Raw genomic sequence first — 23,441 nt, forward strand, 5'->3', positions numbered from 1 at the left:
AGAAAAATACATAATATTAGAAGAAAAATGATACTGAACAATTTTTGTGTAAATTAGTTAATTAGAATGGGCCTACATTTGTGTCCCTGTAATAATATGGGATTTTGTGAATTATATTATAGTGATAGTTTTATATATATTTGATATTTCAGTTATCTTCATCGTCCTCTCTAGTAAAAATTCAGACAGGAACTGCAATATATAGCGATATCCACTAGAGGGCAATATATGGCTTTGTAAATGAATGTCTCTTCATAGAAACTGAAAATGTTTAATACTCAAGAGATTTAATGTTCTCCACAAACACAGAGAAAAGAGATTAGCTCATTCCTCATACTGAGGTCATGATTGAAACTTATAAAGAGAAAGCATATGTTTTTAACCACTTTGTTTTAGACCCACAGGTATTGTGTCAGAATTGTTAGGACATTCTGTTAAGGGGTTACTCGCAGATTGGGTTATTTCATAACAAGGAAGTAAACACAGAATGATTTGCATGGGGTCCAATTCTAATTGAGACAATACAGCACCCCAAAAACCCTTCCCATCAAACAAATGTACCAAGTCAGTCATGCTTAAACTTTTCATCATAAAGAGTCTACATATTCCATCTTATTCCTCCACTAAAAAAGAAAAGAGGAAAAAAATATATTTCTTTTTCAGCATGATAGATTTTTTCAGATGTTGTCAGCATTATCCTTTTTAATAGTAAGACTAAACTATCCTCATTTTTAAAGTTATGACTATTCAAAAAATGTAAAGAATCTAAAAATCATCTTTAAGCAATAACCAATGTAAAAATGTTTCTGTCAAACTGTTTTGGTTGATTGAAAAATATAGATGCATCTTTTTTATTTTTAAGTTAAACTTTTTTGAAATCTTTCATATTAATAAATATATTATCATATTAATGATCACTAGCATTCAATCGTCCACACGTAAATATTTATAAAATGTATACAGACAGTGTTCTGAGGCAACATACTTTAACTGAATGTCTGCCCTTCCGGACAACAGTATTCTTCACAAAATTGACAGAAATAGCTCCAATTAAAGATGACTAATGATTAGAGAGGGACCTATGCAGAGAAATGGAGAAAGAAACAACCTAACAGAACCTAACAAATGAACTGATAAGAAATATATATTAAAAAAATTTTGCCACAAAGCAGAATAGTTCAACAAACACTCAGGCAATGACCTGAAAACAGTGAACAATTATAAGACCTCTTTGAAACAGTATCTCAAGGAAGGGAACAAAAGGAACACTTGAAAACTACATGGGTAACATGGAGAGAAGGCTAGAAAAAGAAAGTTAAGCCCTAACCGGTTTGGCTCAGTGGATAGAGCGTCGGCCTGCGGACTGAAGGGTCCCAGGTTCGATTCCAGTCAAGGGCATGTACCTTGGTTGCGGGCACATCCCCAGTAGGAGGTGTGCAGGAGGCAGCTGATCGATGTTTCTCTCTCATCGATGTTTCTAACTCTCTATCCCTCTCTGTAAAAAAATCAATAAAATATATTTTAAAAAATAGTTAAAAAATAATGCAAAGACCAAAGATGAAAATGAGTTGAGACAAAATAGCAGATATGGGAAGGAGATACTTTATATTTTTAAAGATATTCTGAGATCATAATAAATGGACCAGAAATAATTCCTCAAGTATTAGAAGAAAACTTAGCTGAAAATAAAGGGAAAGCTGAATTTTCAAGTAAAAAATGGAATAACATGCCCCTGCAAAAGTGACACAAAACTGTTATATATCTTTATGAAATTACTAGACTCAAAGATGAACAAATAAAGGTGCCTCCAAAATAAAGTATCTCTGAAAGGCTAAAAGTAAAAAGGATGTACCAGACAAATGTAATGCAGATATATTATGAATAAAATAAAATCATATCAAAAATCATAAAGTAAAAATTGCTCCCCAAACCCCAGAAAGATATAAAGAAATACAATACGAATAGGAGGATTAAGATATCTCTCAGCCCAATACAGTTGAAGTACTCAAAATATATATATATATAATCTATATAAATATATATATATATATATATAATCTAAATAAAATTATCTTTGGAAGACCCTTAAACATATCTCAGATGTTATGTTTTATATGTCACTAATATAAATATTGATGAATACTTTCAAAGTGCAATGTTGAAGGATCTCTCTTCAGATACAAGGCTACGTAGTTTTTAAAAGTTGGAATATGTAGCCCTGGTCAGTGTGGCTCAGTTGATAGGAGTGTTGTCCTGTACACCAAAAGGTTGTGGGTTCGTTCGACTCCTGGTCAGGGCACATAAATAGGGTTCGGGTTCAACCCCAGGTTGGGGTGAGTGGGAGAGGCAATTGATCAATGTTTCTCTCACATTGATCTCTCTCTCTTTCTTCACCTCTCTCTTTTAAAAAAAATCAATAAAAATGTCCTCGATGAGAATTTTAAAAAAATTGGAATATGTAATTTATAGCACAACTGAATACACTGACCAATAACTTTTTTAGAAAAAAGTTGCAGTATGTTATTTAACAGTCTTGAAATCAATCCAGTTATTACAGACTCCATGGCAATAAATTATCCTACTTTAAAGTGACTTTGGCAACAGACTAGAAGTAGACTCATGACAGAGATCTTTGAAATTAGTGTTCTAATTTGCCTATGGCTACATAATAAATATTTCAATCCCTTCTATATTATTACCTCACACTGTACTAGAAAAGAAGCTGTATTGTTACTGAGTGGTGGAATTGATATTTAAGGAACAGCAAATTACTTTCAAGATGCAATAAGCAGCAATTTTCTTCCTCGGAGAACAATTTCTATTACAGTTCTAAATCTCTGATCTATAAATTATATTTAATACCAGTTTCCTTTCTAATAGTGGCATAAAAGGCCATTCCTCAATCAACTTCAATGTCAACTTTAATCATGCAACAAGTCAAAAGCTCCAGGCACATCAATATCCACAGCCATTCCCACACGACCCAAGACCTTGCCCACCAGCGCCAGGCTCTGCCTTATTTTAACTCATGGGTTCAAGGCAAGATGGGGTGTCCTCTAGAAGTCAGTGGCTTTGATGTGTCAGGCTCAATTAGACAAAATGAAAGGAGGAAAATTAGTGAAACCTGACAGAGGTGTGGAGGCAAAGCGAACCATAGGAAAGCATTCCTTAAGAACCTAGGGCGCAATGGGGAAACCTATGGAGACAGAAAGTAGATGGCAGCTTGTTTAGGGTTAGGGGTAGGGATGGGGATGGAGGGACACAGGTGATAGCTTTAGGATATGGGGTTTCTGTTGGGGGATGATTAAAATGGTCCAAAATGGAGGATGGGAATGATTGCATATATTGGTGAATATATTAAGTAGCATTGAAATGTACATTTTAAAAAATGAATGAATTGTATGGTTTGTGAATTATACCTTAAAGCTGTTTTTTAGAAAAGAGGGGAGAAGCTAGGTAAAAGGTGAACCAACAAATCCCAAGCAGGGAGGAGCACGAGGCTCTTCCTCCAGAGCAATCCGCGATGAGGCTCGCCAGGGGTTCACATCCTCAATGCTTGTGTCAGAAAAACCCCCTTTTCTCGGGGCTCACGAAGAGGTCGCTCTTCTTGCAGGCCGAACTACCGAGCACCCATCAAAACGATTTACTTCTTAGAGGCAGGAGCAATAAGAAAAGCGTTCGACTCTTAACTGGTTAAGAAAAATTCCGTTGTGTGTTTTAGTTTGACCAAGACCAATACAGTGAACCAGGCCGTTGTATCAGTATATAAAACATGCCAATCCGTAGGATCCATACTATACCCTTTGCTAAGAGAGTTACGCTGAATTCTTGCTCTTTCACGAAAAAAATAAAAATAAAAATCCCATTCCCTGAAGTAAACAGCACAGGCTGAGACTCACAGTTCACGATGTCACCTTGAAGCAGCAGAATCTGAGGAACCGGCATCGTGAGCACGACAATGTCAAACTGCTCAGGGGAGCCCGTTTCCTTGGAGACTTCCCACTTGCCATTTCTCAGGTTGATCTGGGTCACGCATTGTCTGAAATAGATATCAGCACCTGTTCCAAGAGCAAAATCATGTTCACATAAGCAGAGTTTTCCATACGAATAAATGGGGAGAGAAGGGTTGCCAATTGGATCCATTCAGGTGAATAAAATGGTGCAGTTTGTCCTCTACAGCCCCTGGGGTCCCCTTTCTTTACTTTCTTTCTCATTTAGGGGGGATTCCTCTCCATCTCATTCAGGGGGAATTGCCTATCAATGTCTATTCTGAGTGTGTGTGGGGTGGGAAATACTATTACAATTAATAAGGATAGTAACCATAGCTATTTTTCATTAAGCACCTACTATATGTCAAGACTGTGCCAAGCACTGAATATACATACCAATTAATTTCACAGATAAGGAAACAGATTCAGAAATGGCATACCATAATTTAAAGCTGCATCCCTCTGACTTTGAGCTCATTATCATTGTAGAGAAAGTATATATTTTAGTAAAGGTGTTAATTCTTCTCTCTAATAAGAGCAAGAAAGAGCACAACTCCCTATTAAAGGAATTATTGTTCTCTATTAAACCTAAAAAAGGTCTCTGTATGAGAAATCCAAGTACTCATCAATGGAACAATTATCTTCATTAAGAAGAATTAAGAGAAATACAATCTAGAATATCCTCTCATTGCATGTTCCTTCTTTGCACTTGTCACAAAGGTATTTTAATAATTATTAGAGTAATTATATGATTAATATTTTCTTCCCTTTTAGTCAGTAATTAAGTCTGTTTTGTTTTAATATATAGCATATATAGTATAGTACTTGGCACATACTAGTGTTTAATCAATATTTATTTAAGATGGTGATTTTCTTTTTAAAAAAACATATATTCTTATTTATTTCAGAGAGGAAGGGAGAAGGAGAAAGAGATAGAAAAATCAATGATTAGAGAGAATTATTGATCGGCTGCCTCCTACACACCCCCTGCTGGGGATCAAACCCGCAACCTGGGCATGTGCCTGTGACCAGAATTGAACCTGGGACCCTTCAGTTCGCAGGCCAATGCTCTGTCCACTGAGCCAAACCGGCTCGGGCTAAAATGGTGATTTTCAACCTTTTTCATCTCATGCACTAATTACTGAAATTTTGTAGCACACCAGAAAAAAATATTTTTACCAATCTGAAAAAAGAAAAATTACAGGTATAATTTTGATTCATTCACATAAGATGGCTATTGTTGTGTTGGCTATTGTCATTTCTTTATTTGACAATCTAAGGGAAAAGAGGTCAGTGCCCCTGACTAAACAGTCAGGAATTGCATGTTTTAAAAAAAATCTTGTGGCACACTGGTTGAAAATCACAGGTTTAAGAGAATGAATTATGAATCAGAAACTGAAAGATAAAATATAATTAAATCGGTAAGTCTCTTTGGTACACTAGCATTCACTTCACATTCCAGTTTTCAGAAAATTTAGATTTAAAAACAAATTCACTTTTTTTCAGCCTCAGGAATAGAAAGGAAAGATGTGAAAAATGAAATGAGAAAAAAAGCACACTGAAAGGGAAACCTCATGTTACCAGCCAAGAAATGTCCTGCTTAAGTCCAACCTTAGCCATGAAACTTCCTTTTTGTAGCTTTTCCAGCTCAAGGTGATCCTTCTCATCTAAAACATCCTTTGATCATCACTGCTTTTACCACTCATTCAAAATTTCTGTTTGCTCTAGGTATGTCTTATCTACCCAGAATCTTCTAGGCTTCTCCATGTCAGGTCTCCAGATCTCATATACCTTTACATCTTTCACTGTCCCTTAAATAATGCTGCAATGTAGTAAAAACTCAAATTTTTAAAGCAAATGCAAATTAGCACCATTCTGTTCAAAAGTTGGAGCAAGGGCTTATAAACAGTACTTCAGCTGGCCTGGAGGTTTCTCTAAGGCCCTGCTTAGGAAGGCCCAAAAGCCGGAGCTTTCAACTCAACAACCATCATCTCCTTTACGCCAACCAGAGCAGCTCCATTTCAATCCGTTCTGTTTATTGAGGATCTCTCACCCCCAACTTGCTAGCCTCGCTCTGGTCCTGGTCCTGCCTGACCTCAATGAAGTCAATGGACTTTATATTTTATTCAGTTGTGTCTTCACATAATATTCCCTTTGACAGGAGCATACTTTGTTACTGGTGCTGGTGAATATACGTGTGCGTAATGGAACTGAAGACCATTCTGCATATCCAGCCTTGCACCTGTATCCCGATGGCCCCAAAGTGTTCTGCACTTGGGAACTTGTTAGAAATATACATTCTCAGGCCCCAACCCACACCTATTAAGTCAGAATCTCTGGGGGTCAGGCCCAGCAGTCTATATTAAACACCCCCCACACACACACACACACACAGGCTTAATAATGCACACTAAAGTGTGAGAACCCTTGGCGTAGATGACAGACCCAAATCCAACACAACTGGCAAAATCACCCCAAAAGGAGTATCTATCCCAAGAGGTAGGGGTGATAGTATAACCATTCTTACAAACCAGCAAGTTCTCCTTTCCTACGACTAGGAGTGAAGTTTCTGGGAAAGTAGCTTTTCCTTATTAAAGTAATTACTACCTTTCCAAAGGACCACGTATTAAAATCTCTGGGCTCCGGAAACTCTCATTTTAAAACAGAGAATTACATAAAACCTCTCGAGAGTTACTTCTGAGCTTAGTAAACCTGACCATGTCTGTCTCTTGTGTAATATTCTTCGATGGCTTCCCACTGCACATAAGATAAAGTATAAAACGTTTAACATTGTTTACAAAGCCCCGTACGATCTGGCCCCTGTCTTAGTCTTGAACTTGATCTCTTATCACTTTCTCCCTCATTCACTACTCTCGAGTCATCATGACTTTTTAGTTCCTCGAATGCACCAACTTGCTCCTTCATTAGAATAGTTCCAACTCATGTGTCCACTGCATGCCATTATCACCATCAGCTCTGGGCCTAGTTCACTCTTGCTTACCTTTGGGGTACCCATGAAGACATTAGATCCTCAGTGACGCTTTCTCAGACATGTCTCACCCCCCTCCCCCACTCCTCTGAAACTCACATTAGATTAGGCCTTCCTATTATACACTCCCTTACAATGCTCTCACTCCTTCTTAGCACTTATTATGTCTTTGTGTGTGTACGTAATTAATTTAATGTCTTTCCTCTCTACCTCACTCTACATTAACAAAGGCAGGAACCACGTCTCTTATTTACCACTGTTTACCCAGCACATAATATTTAATAAATTTTTTTAAAAATAGTCAGATAGCAATAAACATATCAGAATATTAAGAAGGTTTAAACATTTTATAAAAGCTATTGTGTTTCTGTTATGTATTTATTTAATTTAATCCCCTGCCTTCCTCCATATTAAAGAGAAAATCTAAATTCATTTTCCTACTATAATTTCCTACAAATAGGTTTTAGGGAACAGCAGTTCAGAACTGATCAGATGACACCTGAAGAGATGTGAACAATGTCTAACTAAATGTACTGCTTGAGAGAGAAAGAATAGATAGATAGATAGATAGATTTACTATAAACATAGACCAAACATGGTATAGAACGGCTTATGTAAAAAAATCCCATGTGTATTTTTAAAAAAAATAAATATAAACATGTATGAATAGAAAATAGAGACAGCCAGGTAAGAGTGATAGCTGTATAAACATTTCTCTGGAAGCACACCTTGGAAACTATTAGTGGTTACTTTAGCGGAAGAAAACTAGCTATTGAGTGGTGAATAAGAGAACATCTACTTTATAACTTTCTTTGAAGTATTAATATCTGATTATGTGTATAATTTTGTTTTAGAGTGCTAATTTTAAAGGAAGGCAGAGAAAAATCCTAATCCCACCTGATTCTTTCAAGTAATGCTTAATAATTGAAGAAACTCCTTGAGGTGCCACAAAGTTACAGTCTCCTGCTTTCATCACCGTTCCTTCAATAGGAGAGGTCAGAGGCTTCAAAATGCCATGAGCTAGCAGTTCGTCATAAAAACTGAAATAAATCAACATATATTACAGAATGGTATTCTATAATCAGCTCTATCATACCGTATTCTCTTGCAAGAATTCTTAAGCGATGATAATACTAAATAATAATCAGATGTTGTCCTATGGTCAACTCAACATGTTTTGCGTTAATAACATTGGCCATTCAAGTTGAAGAACGGAAATGTCTTGAGAAGCCATAAATCTTTTGCTGACATTAAGCAAAGGCCTACTTTCTTGTCCCTTTCAGAAAATCACGTCGGTAAAGACGAACAGAAAGGCATTCCGTACACCAGTTTTCAATTGGTTACGACTGGCTTCCATCCCGGCCAGCTTGTCCTCTCCCTCCACACCAACCTAGTAAATTCATATTCACGAGCCCTTGCTGTGTCCCATGGAACATCTCGTCTGATCTCCCCCAAGGACACTAGGAGGCATGTGTTAGCAGTTTTCCCACTTTTCTTAGGTTAGCCTTTCACGGCTAATACCATGAAAACGATAATAGCATAACAATGTCACTAGACTGCAAGAAGCAGAGTTTAAGGCTGTCAGAAACGGGGCTGGTTTGTGTTTTTTCACATCAAAGGGCACATCCCACCCCTGGAGGAGCTCACCTTTGGTGCTTGCTGGCATAGTGGGGGGTGCGCGTGATGTACTGGGCGCCCAGGTCCACGGTGCTCTGCGGATGGTGGGGGCTGCTGGTGGTGGTCATTCTTCCCCCTTGAATTCACCCACAGGGAAAGGTCTCTGCGTTAGCTGATAGAGCCAAATTACCGTGCTGCCCCTCCCTGTAGACTGCAAGAATGTATCAGTTGCATGTACCTACCAATAGGAATGTAAAGAGGTGGACTCAGTCCACTTTAGGCAAGCTGCCCAGTGTGCCCCTGTGTAACTGGACCCCTCACCCTACCCCTGACCAATCATGGGGGTCATAAACACTCTCCCTGCCCACTACTTGAGACCCCCTTTAAAGCCTTTGTTCTGGCGAGAGGTTCTCTTTTTCCCCGGTGATCGCTGGAGATGAGAGCTCGTGCTAGCACGAATAAAGGTTCTCTTGCAGTTACAGCGGGTCTTGGCTCCTTCCTGGGGGGTTTTTGGGGATTCTGAACACTGGGCATTACATTAGCGTGAACCTTGGAATGCTCCTCACTGCCTTACAATGAACCAATGAAAGCTATTCACCCCCTGTCCCCCCGCATGGATTCCATGACAGCTGTTGTAGAGAACATTATTTTTCCTTTTTTTTTTTTTTTTTTTCAGTTGAACGTTTTGTCATCCAATATTGGCAGCAAGTAGTTAGGAGACCATTTGGCCACTGACTGTGAGATATTTTTTGAAAGGACACGTGCGGTGCATACAGTGGCTAACGTGGATGAATGCATAACATGAATGAATGAAACGTGAGAAGGAATCCATCAACGCCGGCTTTCCCTCTTTCAGGCAGGACTCGGGAGAATAACCGGATTTTGAACACTGAGATCTCCCCTAGAGTCTGGGCCCGCGGGCACCCCGGGATCCTCAGGATCTGGGCAGAGCTGCAAGGGCACCCACCGCCCCTGATGGGCGTCTGCGTATCAGCGGCGGCGGAAGGCCCAGGGGCTCCGGCCTGGCCCCGCCTGGCAGCCCGGCCCTCGTCGCCGCCTGCCTGGCCGGTGGCGCCCCACCCTCGCCCGGCGCCCGGCCGTTCCCGGCGGCGGAAGTCTCCAATCACGTGTCGCGGCGCAGGCCCGCCCCGCTGGGGCCCCCCCGAGGAGCCCCATTTTCTTCGGGGCTTTTCCCCCGTGGGGCCCGCGCCACCCCAGAGGCCGGCGTCCGTGCGGCGTCTTTTCCCGCGGTCCGGCCAGGAGACGACCCACCTGAGTCGCCAGCCTTGTCCCACACGGCCAGGTGGACGGGACAGGCCGCCTCCCTCCGCAGCAGCGCCGCGCACAGGCTCCCGGTCAGCCCGGCGCCCACGATCAGCACCCGCGCCATGCCCGGAGTCTCCCGCGGCGGCCGGCGTGCCGCGCGCCCCCGAGCAGTCCCGCCGCCGGCCGGCAGGGGGCAGAGCGGCGCCCGGAGCCCGAGGCGGGTCCGCCCGGGAGAGAGCTGCCCACGTGGGCTTTGCTGGGCTCCTAAAACCTGCGGGCGCCCTTGGATGAGAGCTGCAGACTCCGAATAATGAAACTCATGAGATCATTATATTTGCTTACTTGACTGTCTCTTCCAAGCCTGTGAACTCCTCCGAATAGACAGTGTCTCGTGTAAGATAGAAATCGTTTGATGGTGGGAGGAATAGAAAGGAAAGAAGAAATCAAAGAGACACATATCAGTTCTGTTTCTAATGTTTCTTGATCTCCAATACTTTTTTGTACAGACCCTTTCTTATACCCCTTCTCCGCCACCAGAGCCCTAATGGTACATATTATATTCCTCTATCTTCTCATCTCCTATCGTGATCCAGTCGGTCATTGGTTATCTCTGTATTGAAAATGGCTGGGTTTGGGGCAAGGTAGGTGTAGACTGGGATGGTCAGATGGTATGTCTGGGGACGATTAGGGTAGGGAACAAAAAGGTATGATTATTTCCTTAAGATATACTTGAATAAAATGAAATCTGTTTAAATGCATTTCATTCGTTTGATTTTTATTTGTTTAAATAGCATTCATTTTACAACTGTGTTTTATGTGCCTGGCCTTCCCTATTCTCAAGTACATGAATCTACATGGCAAGTAAATGTGGAGTATTTTAACATCCCCAGAGGACACCTTTAGGTTTAGTGGGGCCTTATTCTTTTCAGCAAATAAAGAAGAAAAAGTTGAGGTTCTTTTTATATGGACAGCAATTTCTATTTATCTGTTTTTGACACAGTATCATTTCTTTGTGAAACTTTCTGGAGAAATAATTCTTGAATTTTAAAGAATAGTGATTTAATTTTATTCTTTCAAAAATATTGGGCAATCTCTGGTGATCACAAAGTGCTAGAGTAACTGAAAGAGTAGTACATTAAGTATAAAATCCTATAATCAGGACATTTTTAATAAATAAAAACCAGAATTGGTTGGGAACAAAGGAATTAATAGATATCTTCCTAAATGTGAGCTCCGAAGTTATTTATCATTCCATTGTTCCCAGCAGACTATTTCAGAAGCGAAAATTTCCAATTCTTTAGAATTCTGCCAATTAACCTTCTGATTGTCCCAGTGCATATAGCATCCCTTGGTTTCCCTCAGTGTTTCTCTGGATATGTGAAGAGTCTAATCTTCTGATTTCCTTCAAAGCACAGAATTTCCAGTCAAGTTGTTAACCAACTAATTCAAGATCTATAGACTCTTGAACCCCAACTGCCTCCTCTGCTAAACATTTCACTTAACTTCTGTGGTTTTGAAAATCTGAGCCAGCACTTTTGATATTGGGAAAGACTCATGGGATGTTACATTAAGTCATAAGAAGAAGCAAATTTATAAGCAGAGTTTGGAGATTGATCTCTAATTATTATTATTTTTTGTTTTGGTGAGTGAACTATTTACAACTGCTAGGTTTATATCAGCATGGAATTATACCTGAGGCCTAGTTTTGTACGCTCAAAAAGTTCTTGACAAAGATGACTTTAATGGAACAAAAATCCCGAGTCCTCTGTCACCTATTTCTGCTCCCAATCAGGAAAACAATTTTTTTTTTAAGTGTAAAGTTTGAAATGACTAAATATTGTTCTACTTGAAGCTATAAAATATTCATGTTTGCTTTTGATTATAAAATACATGGTCTGTATGTATTAAGTGGATGAAACTATCATTTTGAGATTAATGATTGTTAGCTGAATTGTGTTTCCCCTCCACCAAATTCATAAGTTGAAGTCCTTAACTCAGAGTGGGACTTAAGTTAAATGAAGTCATTAGGGTGGTCCCTAATCCAATATGAAGGGAGACAATGTGATGACTCCGGAAGGAGACAACTGTCTGCAGGCTAAAGAAAGAGGCTTCAGGAAAAAATCCACCATGCTGACACCTCGAACGTCTAGCCTCCTGAACTGTGAGAAAATAAATGTCTATAGTTTAAGCCACCCAGTCTGTGAACTTTTGTAATGGTAACCTTAGTAAACTAATACAGTGACCTTCTCTGCTCCAGAGAACCCCAGTAGCCCAGAAGGTGAACTACGTCTATAAACTGAAGCTCTGCTCTTACCTGGAGCCTATGGAAATGTGCAGGTCTTGAGCCAGTGACTATACCTGAGCTAGTTTTCTAATTTGTAAATTGAAGATGATATTGGCTATCTCACAGGTTGGTTCTAAAGATTACACATTACAATTCAGGTAAAAATGCACATAACATACAAGGGTTATTTAAAACTAATGGAATCTTAATATTTTTAGTCTGTTGGACCCACTCTGGGCATTACATGACTTAGCCAAAGATATCTTTGTTTCTCAGGCTTCTGTCATATAGTAGACTAGAGGCCCGGTGCACAAAATTCATGCACGGGGGGTGGGTGTCCCTCAGCCCAGCCTGCACCCACTCCAATCTGGGACCCCTCGAGGGATGTCCCACTGCCCTTTTAGGCCCGATCCCAGTAGGACAGTCGGACATCCCTCTCACAATCCAATATTACTGGCTCCCAACTGCTCACCTGCTGGCCTGCCTGATTGCCCCTAACAGCTTCTGCCTGCCAGCCTAATCACCCCCTAACCACTCCCCTGCCAGCCTGATTGATGCCTAACTGCTCCCCTGCCAGCCTGATTGCCCCTAACTGCCCTCCCCTACAAGCCTGGTCACGCCTAACTGCCCTCCCCTGAAGGCCTGGTCCCCCTCCAACTGCTCTCCCCTGCAAGCCTGAGTCCCCCCCAACTGCCCTTCCCTGCAGGCCCAGTCGCCCCCAACTTCCCTCCTCTGCCGGCCTGGTCACCCCTAACTGCCCTCCCCTGCAGGCTTGATTGCCCCCAACTGCCCTCCCTTGCAGGCTTGGTCCCTCCCAACTGCCCTCCCCTGCTGGCCATCTTGTAGCGGCCATCTTGTGTCCACATGGGGGCAGCCATCTTTGACCACATGAGGGCAGCCATCTTGTGTGTTGGAGTGATGGTCAATTTGCATATTACTCTTTTATTAGATAGGATTGTCTTCTTAAATCTTTGTTGCAGCTGTGTAAGCATGAGTTGGGGGTCATGATAGAAACGTGGTTTTAGAAACAAATGCAATTTGGGGGGACTTCCCTTTCACACAATTTACTCCTGTAACTCATCTGGACATATCATGCTTATTCATTATTAACATCATTTCCAAAGACTGTGTAAGGTTCGAGTAAGTGAGATAGGATATTGACTAGGGTAGCAGATTCTGTTTATAAATTCTTAGAACATCCACAAGTTTTCTCCCCAAAATAGTTCTTCATAATTCTATCCTAATACCTCTATCTCTTAGCCAAAACCTCCTCACTCTACTTGCCTTCATTGTGGTAGAGACTCATAAATTTGCCTTACCCAGGTGTTGGTGATAGGAGAGGAGGGGCAGGGTCAGAATTTAGCAGGATTAGGGCTGGAACCTGTTGAATCTGAGATCAACATCCTTATCTCTAGACTTGCGGGATCAATTCCAGACCAACGGGCCAGATCAGGACTGGTCTTTGTCTAGAAATTCTAAAACACACCTATCTTTGTTTCTTCAAAAGAGTCAACAAAGCAGATCTGATTTCAATAATGTATTTTACTGTTTTCTTAAAGATTAGGAAAAAAAAATATTGTCTCTCCCCTAATCTTAGTCTGTGTGTAGGTCACCAAACTTGCCAGGTATGGTAGGACTACAGTTATGGATTTTTATATTTTACTAACATATATGCAAGTGGTCTTTTTTCTAGAAGCTATGGATTTTAAAGCCAACTCATTTTTACTACTACTGCTAATATTAATAAAATACACATTCTCTCCTAGTAAAGCCTGGTTTTACAAAAACCTAGTGTTGCTTTTAAGTATGATTATTTGTGAAAACTCTTTTCTTCCTTTGTATTCACTTAGCCTACTCCTGCGCAGTGCCAGTGACTGACAAAATAGGAAAAGGCCACACTCTGATCCTAAGGATGCAGCAACTTATGCTATCAAATCCATAACCTCATTCACCTTCTGTCTCTGCCTCCTACAATCAATTTGGTTTTGATCTGAGGACATGGAGCATTTCGGGACATTTACTATAAATTATTGACACAATAAAAAAAAATTTTACTACTAGGTACAAAGCTCTGGGTTTTACTGACAGTGGAACTATTTTTTTTTTCCCCTTGGTGTCTTTCTTATTCTTTCACCGTATTCCTTAACTTTTACTAGAGAAGGAGTTACACACCTTGGAAATGCACAGACCTAAATGCATGCACATTTCCATAGGCCCCAGGTAATAAACATCTGTCCTTTATAAATGTCATTGCCAGCTATTCAGAGTGATAAGGGCCACTCTACATTTCTAAGAGGAGTTGTAATGACAATGTAATCACTCGCAAGTGATAAAGAAACTTTGGAATTTTATGAAGACAATCAAATGGAGTCATTTCATAAACACCAGGAGTTGTCTCATGTATTTGTGAAATGATGCAGGAAATAAGCTAATTCATTTAAAAGCTAAATACTAAGCACCTGCTGAGTGAAAAGGCCTACACTGTATTCTATAGTGATATAGATGTATTCTAATGAAGTTCATCTTCTTGAACTAATAGGGCATTCTCTAAAGTCATTAAGAAGCAATATAAAACAGCAGAGATATATAGGCCAAAATAAGTTTTATTATCAACGAAGTACAATAGGAGGTCATAAGAAAAAAAAGAAATGAATTGGAGCTGGGAATTTTAGGAACACTCCATTCCCTAGAACAAAGAAGATTCTCTAAAAATGTCTACTGAATGGAATACATTATTTTCTATCTATATTCCGTACTTGGGACAGTGGGAACCGTCACAAGTCTTCAACCCAAAAGTGATATCATTGGATTTTGCTTTAGGATTCAAATTAGATATCAGTTTGATGATGCATTGAATAATGAAAAATTAGAGGCTAGAATAGCAGTTAAAAGTGGCAGTAAAAGTCCAATTGAAATATGGCCAAAGGACCTGAATAGACACTTCTTCAAAGAGGACATACAGATACAATAGACATATGAAAAATGCTTAATGTCACCAAACATCAGGGAGATGCAAATTAAAACTACAATGAGGGATCACCTCATACCTGCCAGAATAGCTACCATCAACAAATCAACAAACAAGTGCTGGTGAAGATGTGGGGAAAAGGGAACCCTAGTACATTGCTGGTGGGAATGCAGACTGGTGCAGTCACTATGGAAAACAGTATGGAGTTTCCTCAAAAAATTAAAAATGGAACTGCTTTTGACTCGATGATTTTACTTCTAGGAATATAATCTAAGAATCCCAAAACACCAATTAGAAAGAATAATTCACACCTATGCTTTCCTAGTTTATTGAAAGATCTGGAAACAGCCCAAGTGCCCATCAGCACATGAGTGGATAAAGAAGCCATGATATCTTTGCACAATGGAATACTATGCAGCTATAAAAAAGATCTCTTGCCCTTTGAAACAGCAAGGTGGGACCTGGAGAGTATCATGCTAAGCAAAATAAACCAGTCAGAAAAGGCAAATATCATATGATGTCACTTATATGTGGAATCTGATGAACAAAATAAATTGAGAAATAAGATAGAACCAGAGGCATGGAAACATGGAACATACTGACACATTTCAGACGGAAGGGTGGAGTGGGAGTGGGAAAAAATTAATCAAAGACAGCCAGTTTGAAATGGAATTGCCATGGCCTAGAGCAAAAAATATCCTTACTTGATATTATTCTACAATGTCATTATAATTTTTCCCAGATTTGTATTACCCCCATTACCTATAATAGTACCTCGAACCCTTGGGAATCAATAAAAAATCATCTTTTTGGTGCTTGGAGACAAAGGTAACACATCTCTTGATATTTTAGAATTTCAACAGCATAATGTACAATTATCCCAAACAAACTCACAAACTAATTCTTTGAATGTCTGGCATCAATTTAAAAAGGACATGAAAAGATTTAATCCCTTCCACTGTGTAGAGGGCCCCCTTGGAAGGCACCTGAGCATTCTATATTGGCCCCTCTTGCCCTTTTGGCCAAGAGGGAGGAACCCTCTTCTCACAATCCAATTGCCCATAGCTGTTGCCTGAGCTTTCTGTTCATGCCGAGGTTGAAGCCTCGTGGTGGCTGGACCATGGATCTGTCTCTCGCCCAATGGTGTGAGCTGGGCCCTCCCTGGAGAAGAAACCTGGGTTCCACAAGATATGTGATCAGTGCTGGGGTCCCGCCAGCAGGTGAGGGGATCCCAAGGCAGCTGCTGGGCATGGAGGCCACGGGGGCATAGGCTACCAAGGAGACAGAACTGAACCTCACATCACTCTGCTTGGCCCAGAGGATGGCTGGTTAGCCAGAGACGGATAAGATTCCTCAGGGGAGGAACAACCTAAGACAGGCACAGTCGCAGAGGGGCCATCAGGAGAGAACTTGGGGGTCAACAGAAGTGGGGCACAGACCCTCACCCCCCAACTTTGCAGGGGCCTGAACCCTCACCCCTTCTGAGGGAGGTCTCCTGCCCCCATGGCTGCTTCACTTGCCATGCCCAACTCAAATCGGGACCCAGGTAACACATAGAGACTTGGCCGACAGCAGCTGCCCTCTCACTGCAACAAGACTTGTTTGAGTTGTCTTGGACCCATGGTGTGGGGAAGTGGGTTTTTGATATCTAAATCCAGCCTAGTATCAGGAATGCTCAGGGCCTACTCAAGAAGGCAAATAATCCTTTCCACTAATATTTACAGGGTAAAATAAGATTGTTGTTAGAGTATTAAATTTGACAGTAAAATAGTAGTCAAGTTTTCAGACTAATTTAAGTTGGCTAATTGAAATAAGCAAATATTATAGAAAAATTAATTGTACTGGACAAAAAGTTGTTCCTAAAGTGTTAACTAAAATTGTTATTGGTAGTTCATCTCATGGTAAAATTGCATAACATGTAATGAACCTAAAGCAGTCATATTTTAGTGCAAAAAATTAAAATTTAAAAGCTATCAAGACTACATTATAAAATTTCCAAAAGCCTCCTAATATTTAAATCAAAAAAAGGGGGATAGTAGAAGAATATCATGTAAGGAAAAATATCCTGTAAGTAAATTACATCTAGAAAATTTTTACTTTAGAAAATTAACTTTCATTTGTAATGCTAACAGCAAGACACCCATGAAAAACACACATGGTGTCAAAACAAGCCAAAGGAAAATCGTTTGGGCAAAAAATGAAAAAGGATCGCAAGTCAAATTTATAGAAAATATTCCTTTATTAACTTTTGGTTGAGAATATGTTTGTATATTTTCAGAAAACAACTCCAAAACCATGTGAATTCCTGCAACAGAGAGGAATTGACAGGACTGCTCCAGCCATGAAGACAGAAGAGAAACAGTCCAGAGATGGAAGACGCTGACGATGCCTCGCCATGCTAGCAGTCAGCAGCTGTGCGTCGCTGCAGGTTGCCCAGGACCAAATCAGAGAGGGTAGGCATTACCACCATTTGTCCACCATTCAGAACTGAAATATCATTGCTGACATGTACACATAAGAAACTGTTTGACATTGAAATTGGGACTCAAAAGAACTGTTGGCCCAGAAAGAAACTCACTACAGACTGATTCATTTGCCTCTCAGCATAACCATTATTGCTTGTCTTATTTTCGGTTCTTATAAATGTAGTTCTTGTATCACATGATCTCACTCATCTAGGGGAAATAATGAACAACATAAACTGATGAACAAAATCAGACCCAGAGACAGGGAAGCATCGATCAGACTGTCAAACCTCAGAGGGAAGGTAGGGGAGGGTGGGGGAAAGGGGGAGAGATCAGCCAAAGGACTTGTATGCATGCATATAAGCCTAACCAGTGGACACGGACAACAGGAGAGTGGGGGCATGCGTGGGGAGGGGTTTGGGATGGGAATGGGGGAATGAGGACAAATATGTGATACCTTAATCTATAAAGAAATTTAAAAAAAGAAAATAGTTAAGGTTATAAATAAAATCATACTTCATGCCCCAATCATTATGGAATCTACAACAAACAGACGTTTGTATTCTCATTTCTTTAACATTTTTTCCTGAAATTTTTGGTTGCATAATTTTTCATCTCATTTGCAATAAAAATTTCTATGTTGTGAATAGAAAAAAAAAAGAAATTAATCAAAGAACTTAAATACATATATGCATTGCCTATGGACACAGACAATAGGGCCATGAAGGCCTGGAATGGGGAGGGGGTGACTAAGTGAAGGGAGGTAATAAGGGGGAAAATACTCTTAATAATAAAGATTAAAAAAACACAACAGTGTCATGGTGGTATTCCTCAGGGAAATAATGGCTGAGCTGAGACCTAAAGATGAAGAGTTAGCAAGTGGAAAAGGAGAGTGGAGCAGGGAGAATGGAGCAGGGTTGAGGAGGTTAGTGCGACTGTTATGAGTAGAGAAAGCATCATGTTTCCTCATGGATCTTAATACATATTGCAAACTGGAAACTAACACCCTTTTACTAGTTTACATGACTGCCACAATGACCTCTGGCTAATCAGATTGAAGGTATTTATACAGAAGCAAGATCATGTTGATTGTTTGGTTGCATTATTGTAAGAATCATAGATCTCTTTCAAAGACTACTAGTATTTATATACTGTATATGCCCAATATGTGCAGATTCTGACTCCAAATTATTTTCAACCACAGTAAAAGGCCAAAGAAACACATCCTGCATTCTCTTGTTTAAATCTATACAGCAATGACATGAAGAAACATGGTTAATCTACTTTGCAACTGCTAGTGAAGTAAGTTCAAATTGCATTAGGATAGCGAGCAAAACCCTCTCCCTTTATGTTGAACCTTATGAGAATGTGTCACCATCTTTTACTTTCAGAAATGTTATTGTCAATGAAAATCAGCCAGACTTGAGCAAAGGTAACATAAAAATATGTAAATATATGTAGTATTGGACATATCCTAAATTGTTTTCCTAGTTCAGGGGTCATCAAACTTTTTAAACAGGGGGCCAGTTCACTGTCCTTCAGACCATTGGAGGGCCGGACTATAGTTTAAAAAAAACTATGAACAAATTCCTGTGCACACTGCACATATCTTATTTTGAAGTAAAAAAACAAAACGGCAAAAACACCCTCATGTGGCCCGCGGGCTGTAGTTTGAGGATGCCTGTCCTAGTTTATTGAAACAATACAACTCCAATTAATTGTATTATGATGGTTGTTGGAAAGTTGATTTATAACTTGCCATTTCTGGTATTTAAGTACTAATAAAATAATTATTTCTAAAAATAAATGGCAAGTTATTTTAAAAACTCAAAATATGATTCTCTTTTTCTCTCACTCTGAGTTACAGATTTGCTCATGGTGGTTGTAAAGGATTAGCTATATTTTTAAATATAAATGTTTTAATTGCACAAGTCACTTGCAAACATAATGATATTATTCAAACTCCAAACAATGATTTTATATAATGAAAATGACACCACCCATATGTTTTTAAAGGGTGAGGTTGCGTTTGGTATATTAGCTGGACTATTATTTGAAGGGTTAGAGACCCTGATCAAAGACCATAATAAAAAACCACTCCTTGCTGATTATGTGTATTTGCAGGTGGTTATCAAACCACCTGGTCAGAATAGTTTGTGCACTGTATTTTTAAAAAACAAAGAGGCCTTTTATCTTAGGCCTTTTTATCCGAGCCCTACTGCATAATAATTTGATTATACCGCTGGTTTAACAGTTTTTATATGTTTAAGATATCAAGAATAATTTTTTATGTTTTCTAAATCATTCGTAGTTATCATAACTCCTTTGGCCAATATTTGTGCTTGTTAAAAGTTGAAGGGGTGAACTCAATACTATGTGAAATTGAATGTAGCATTTTTAAAAATTAATTGAATTTATTGGGGTGACATTGATTCACAAAATCATACAGTTTCAGTGTACAACTCAATAAAACATTGTCTGCACACTGCACCATGTCCCCATCACCCCAAGTAAAGTTTATTTCCATCCCCATTGTCCCCTTCTTTGCCCACCTCTTCCTACTCCCCACCCCACTTCCTTTTAGCTATCGCCACTCTGTTGTGTGTGTCTTTGTGTTATATGTATGGGGGTTTTGTGTGTGTGTGTTTTTTTTTGTTTTGTTTTTTTTTTTTGCTTAATCCCTTCACCTTGAGGGTAATATTTGAGTTTTAGGTTTGTCCTTTTATAATTAGATGATTTTGGGATATTTAATCAGTGAGTGAGTAATTCTGGCTATTGTTAAACTTTTGTATATAAGAAGTAAGTGCAAGATTAACAAAAATACTAAATATCCAGCAAAACATAGTCCTATATCTGAGGAGACTGTAAGTATACCTTCTGTTGAGCAAAATTAATATTTGAGTTGTTAGATTCAGTTTTTTCTTTAACCCAACTGTGCATTCTTAAAGGCCTATATATTTGTTGCATATTGATCTATATAAATGTTTCTATTAGAATTAAAGCTTATTCTTCTGGGATTTGCTTTATTTTTTTTCATTTATTTTTATCTATACATAGGATTCTGAATTACTAGATGACAAATGTGTTTATTAATTCAGCATTTTTGTAATGAATGTTTAATGTGAATCTAATATCTTTTATTTTCCTTTTTGAGAAGTAATAGATCAACCCTCATAAGAACTGACTTTATTGATATGCTATATTGAATCATTTAATTTCATCCAAATCAACTGCTATTGAGTTAACCATTGTGAATACTGTTGTTAAACTTTATAGGCTACTAATGTATTTATTTAAATTATAAACCCCTAAAAATAAGTTTAGAACTTATTATGTAACTCTCTCTGGGGATGTTCCAAGTAGTTCCAAGTAGATGCTGGGCTAGGTTATCCTAAAGAAGCATTGTAGTAGAGAAGAACATAGTCTTTGGAGAAAGATTACCTAGTCTCAAAAATGGGCTCAGTTGCTTTCTACATACTTTTAGCCTTAGTTTTCTCATCTGTAAAATGGGGAATATAATGCTACTTACCTCATAGGCTTAGCATGAGAATTAAGTGAGATGCTACTAAAATATCACTACATTTTTCCAGTGTTTAATAGATCTTAACATGCTCTTAATAACTTTCCTTTTATTATCTTAATGGATTCTTATGATAACTTCAGAACCTGACTATTACTGGCCCTATTTTATGGAATAGGAAATCATCTTAGAGAAGTTAACTCTATTGCACATACAACATGTCACACTACCCAACACATAGTAAGCACTCTGTAATGTAAATGTTGTTACTGCCATTATTCTAGAACTTGTCATTAGGTATTTTGAGAACACTTGTCTGCCTTTGAACTTAATAAATATTTATTGAATTATTCATTTCTGGCACACTAAAAATAAATTGCTTTAACACTGTTCTCTACATGGCACTCCTTCAAATATTTAAGGACAAATACCCCTTCTCCCTTGAAACTTTTCACCAGCTTAGTACCTGAAGATTTTCAAACTTGTAATTGGTGATTATAACATAGGACATTTAGATGTTCTGGGTCTAATGTCAAATATTCTGACTGTGCTGAGAAACAAGTGATAATTGCCATCAGAAGATAAAAAAAAATGTAGAGTGCTGTCCTGGACAGTTTGGCTCAGTGGATAGAGCGTCAGCCTATAGACTAAAGGGTCCCTGGTTCGATTCTGGTCAAAGGCACATGCCTGGGTAGTGGGCTTGATCCCCAGTACGAGTCGTACAGGAGGCAGCCGATCAATGATTTTCTGTTTCATCATTGATGTTTCTCTCTCTCTCTCCTTCTCCCTTCCTATCTGTAATATATATATATATATATATATATATATATATATATATATATATATATGGCTGTCAAAATGTAGAGTGCTGTCAAAATGGTCATTTGGAAAAAAAGAAAGCATATAAGTTGTAATTTTAATAAAAATGTAAAACTTGAATGGGACACTGGTTCAGTTCTACTGAGTTTGAGTATATTTGAAATTCCTAGTTACTGTATGAGAGAAAATGCTGACCAGGGACAACATGTTGACAAGCAAGGCTGATAAATTTCAAGTTGGGCCACCCAGGTGAAGCTGGGACCTACTAAGTTTTTATGAGATATTAGAGCTAATATGCTCATCAGGAGCTAATATGCATATCAAGTAGTCTATATGCTCATAGACTACTTTCAATGTAAAACATTTCATTCATTTTATAGCAAGCACATTTTGTCACTGGCCTCATGGCCTGTATTGCTTTACAACTACAAGAAGCCTAACAATTTTGGTGTTTCATTTTTACTTTTTAAATTATACCAATTTATTTTCATAAATGGTGCTATATCCCTGTACTATATGTACTAAACATACTGTATTCAGTGCCTTGCTTTTACAATTCATCTAGGAAAACTTTTCAGATAAGCACAAACAGATCTACCTCACTGTTCTCTTTGAACAATATGCATGGCATTCTGTGGTGTGGTTGTACAATAATTTAACATTATGTTCTGTACTGATAGGCATTTAGGTTGTTCCCAATCTTTCCTCTTATAAATAATGTTGTATGAACATCTTAGTACATGCATTTTAGACACACTAGTAATTACTATATTTGAAGTTAAATTTCTAAATGTGGAATGGAAGGGATATATATATGTGTGTGTGTATATATATATATATATATATATTTAAATTTTTACATTCCTCTTGAAAGACCTTGCAAAAATTTATATTCCCATAAATAACATTTAAATGTCTGTTTTATCTAACTTTGCCATTACTATATTTATCAAACTTTACTTGATAAAGGTGGAAAGTATTGTAACATTGTTGGTTTAATTTATATTTCATTGATGACAGATGAAATTAAGCACATTTGCAAATGTTTTTAAGTCTTAAGGTTTTATATAAAAATAATTTTTATGTACTGTACCAATTTCTATTGCTTTGCTCTTTTTCTTACTGATTTATAAAGGCTAACTAGATATTAAAGAAATTCATATTTTGTCATAAGAGCTGAAAATATTTTATGGAAATTGACATATGTTTTTTTTAAAATAGCTTATAAAAGCCAGTCAATTTTGATAAAGCAATTATAGGAAAAATTTATTATTTAAACAATAGCACTAAGTCAATCTACTTGAAACTGTCATTAAGTTATCTAAGAAGTAGGTTGCTATTTTTACCTATAAAATATGAGTGGGCTGAATTGGAAAATTGCTTTTCAAGTCATTTTCAAATCATGATACAGATTTTTCTTTTTGTTGCTTAAAGCTTGTGAAAAAAATATATTCTCCCACCCAATACATTGTCACTTTATATTTGTCAAGGCCTACCTAAGTAATTTCAATTAGGTAATAGCAC

The 23,441-nt window shown here is 38.5% G+C and overlaps 1 protein-coding gene across 2 annotated transcripts in view; it reads right to left on the reverse strand.

Moving 5' to 3' along the window:
* Positions 1-10,058, reverse strand: part of RNLS (renalase, FAD dependent amine oxidase) — a 228,000-nt gene extending 217,942 nt beyond the window's left edge. For both annotated transcript variants that reach the window (XM_028127621.2, XM_008152961.3), the window contains exons 1-4: positions 9,868-10,058; positions 8,626-8,731; positions 7,876-8,018; positions 3,900-4,058 (exon numbers count right to left, since the gene is read on the reverse strand). In XM_028127621.2, coding sequence (XP_027983422.2) covers positions 3,900-4,058; positions 7,876-8,018; positions 8,626-8,731; positions 9,868-9,985 — 526 coding nt within the window. In that variant the 5' untranslated portion in view covers positions 9,986-10,058. The remainder of the gene's footprint in view (positions 1-3,899; positions 4,059-7,875; positions 8,019-8,625; positions 8,732-9,867) is intronic.
* Between the last annotated feature and the right edge of the window lie 13,383 nt (positions 10,059-23,441).

The sequence above is a fragment of the Eptesicus fuscus genome, chromosome 17 (assembly GCF_027574615.1).
Source record: "Eptesicus fuscus isolate TK198812 chromosome 17, DD_ASM_mEF_20220401, whole genome shotgun sequence".
NCBI classification, from domain to species: Eukaryota; Metazoa; Chordata; class Mammalia; order Chiroptera; family Vespertilionidae; genus Eptesicus; species Eptesicus fuscus.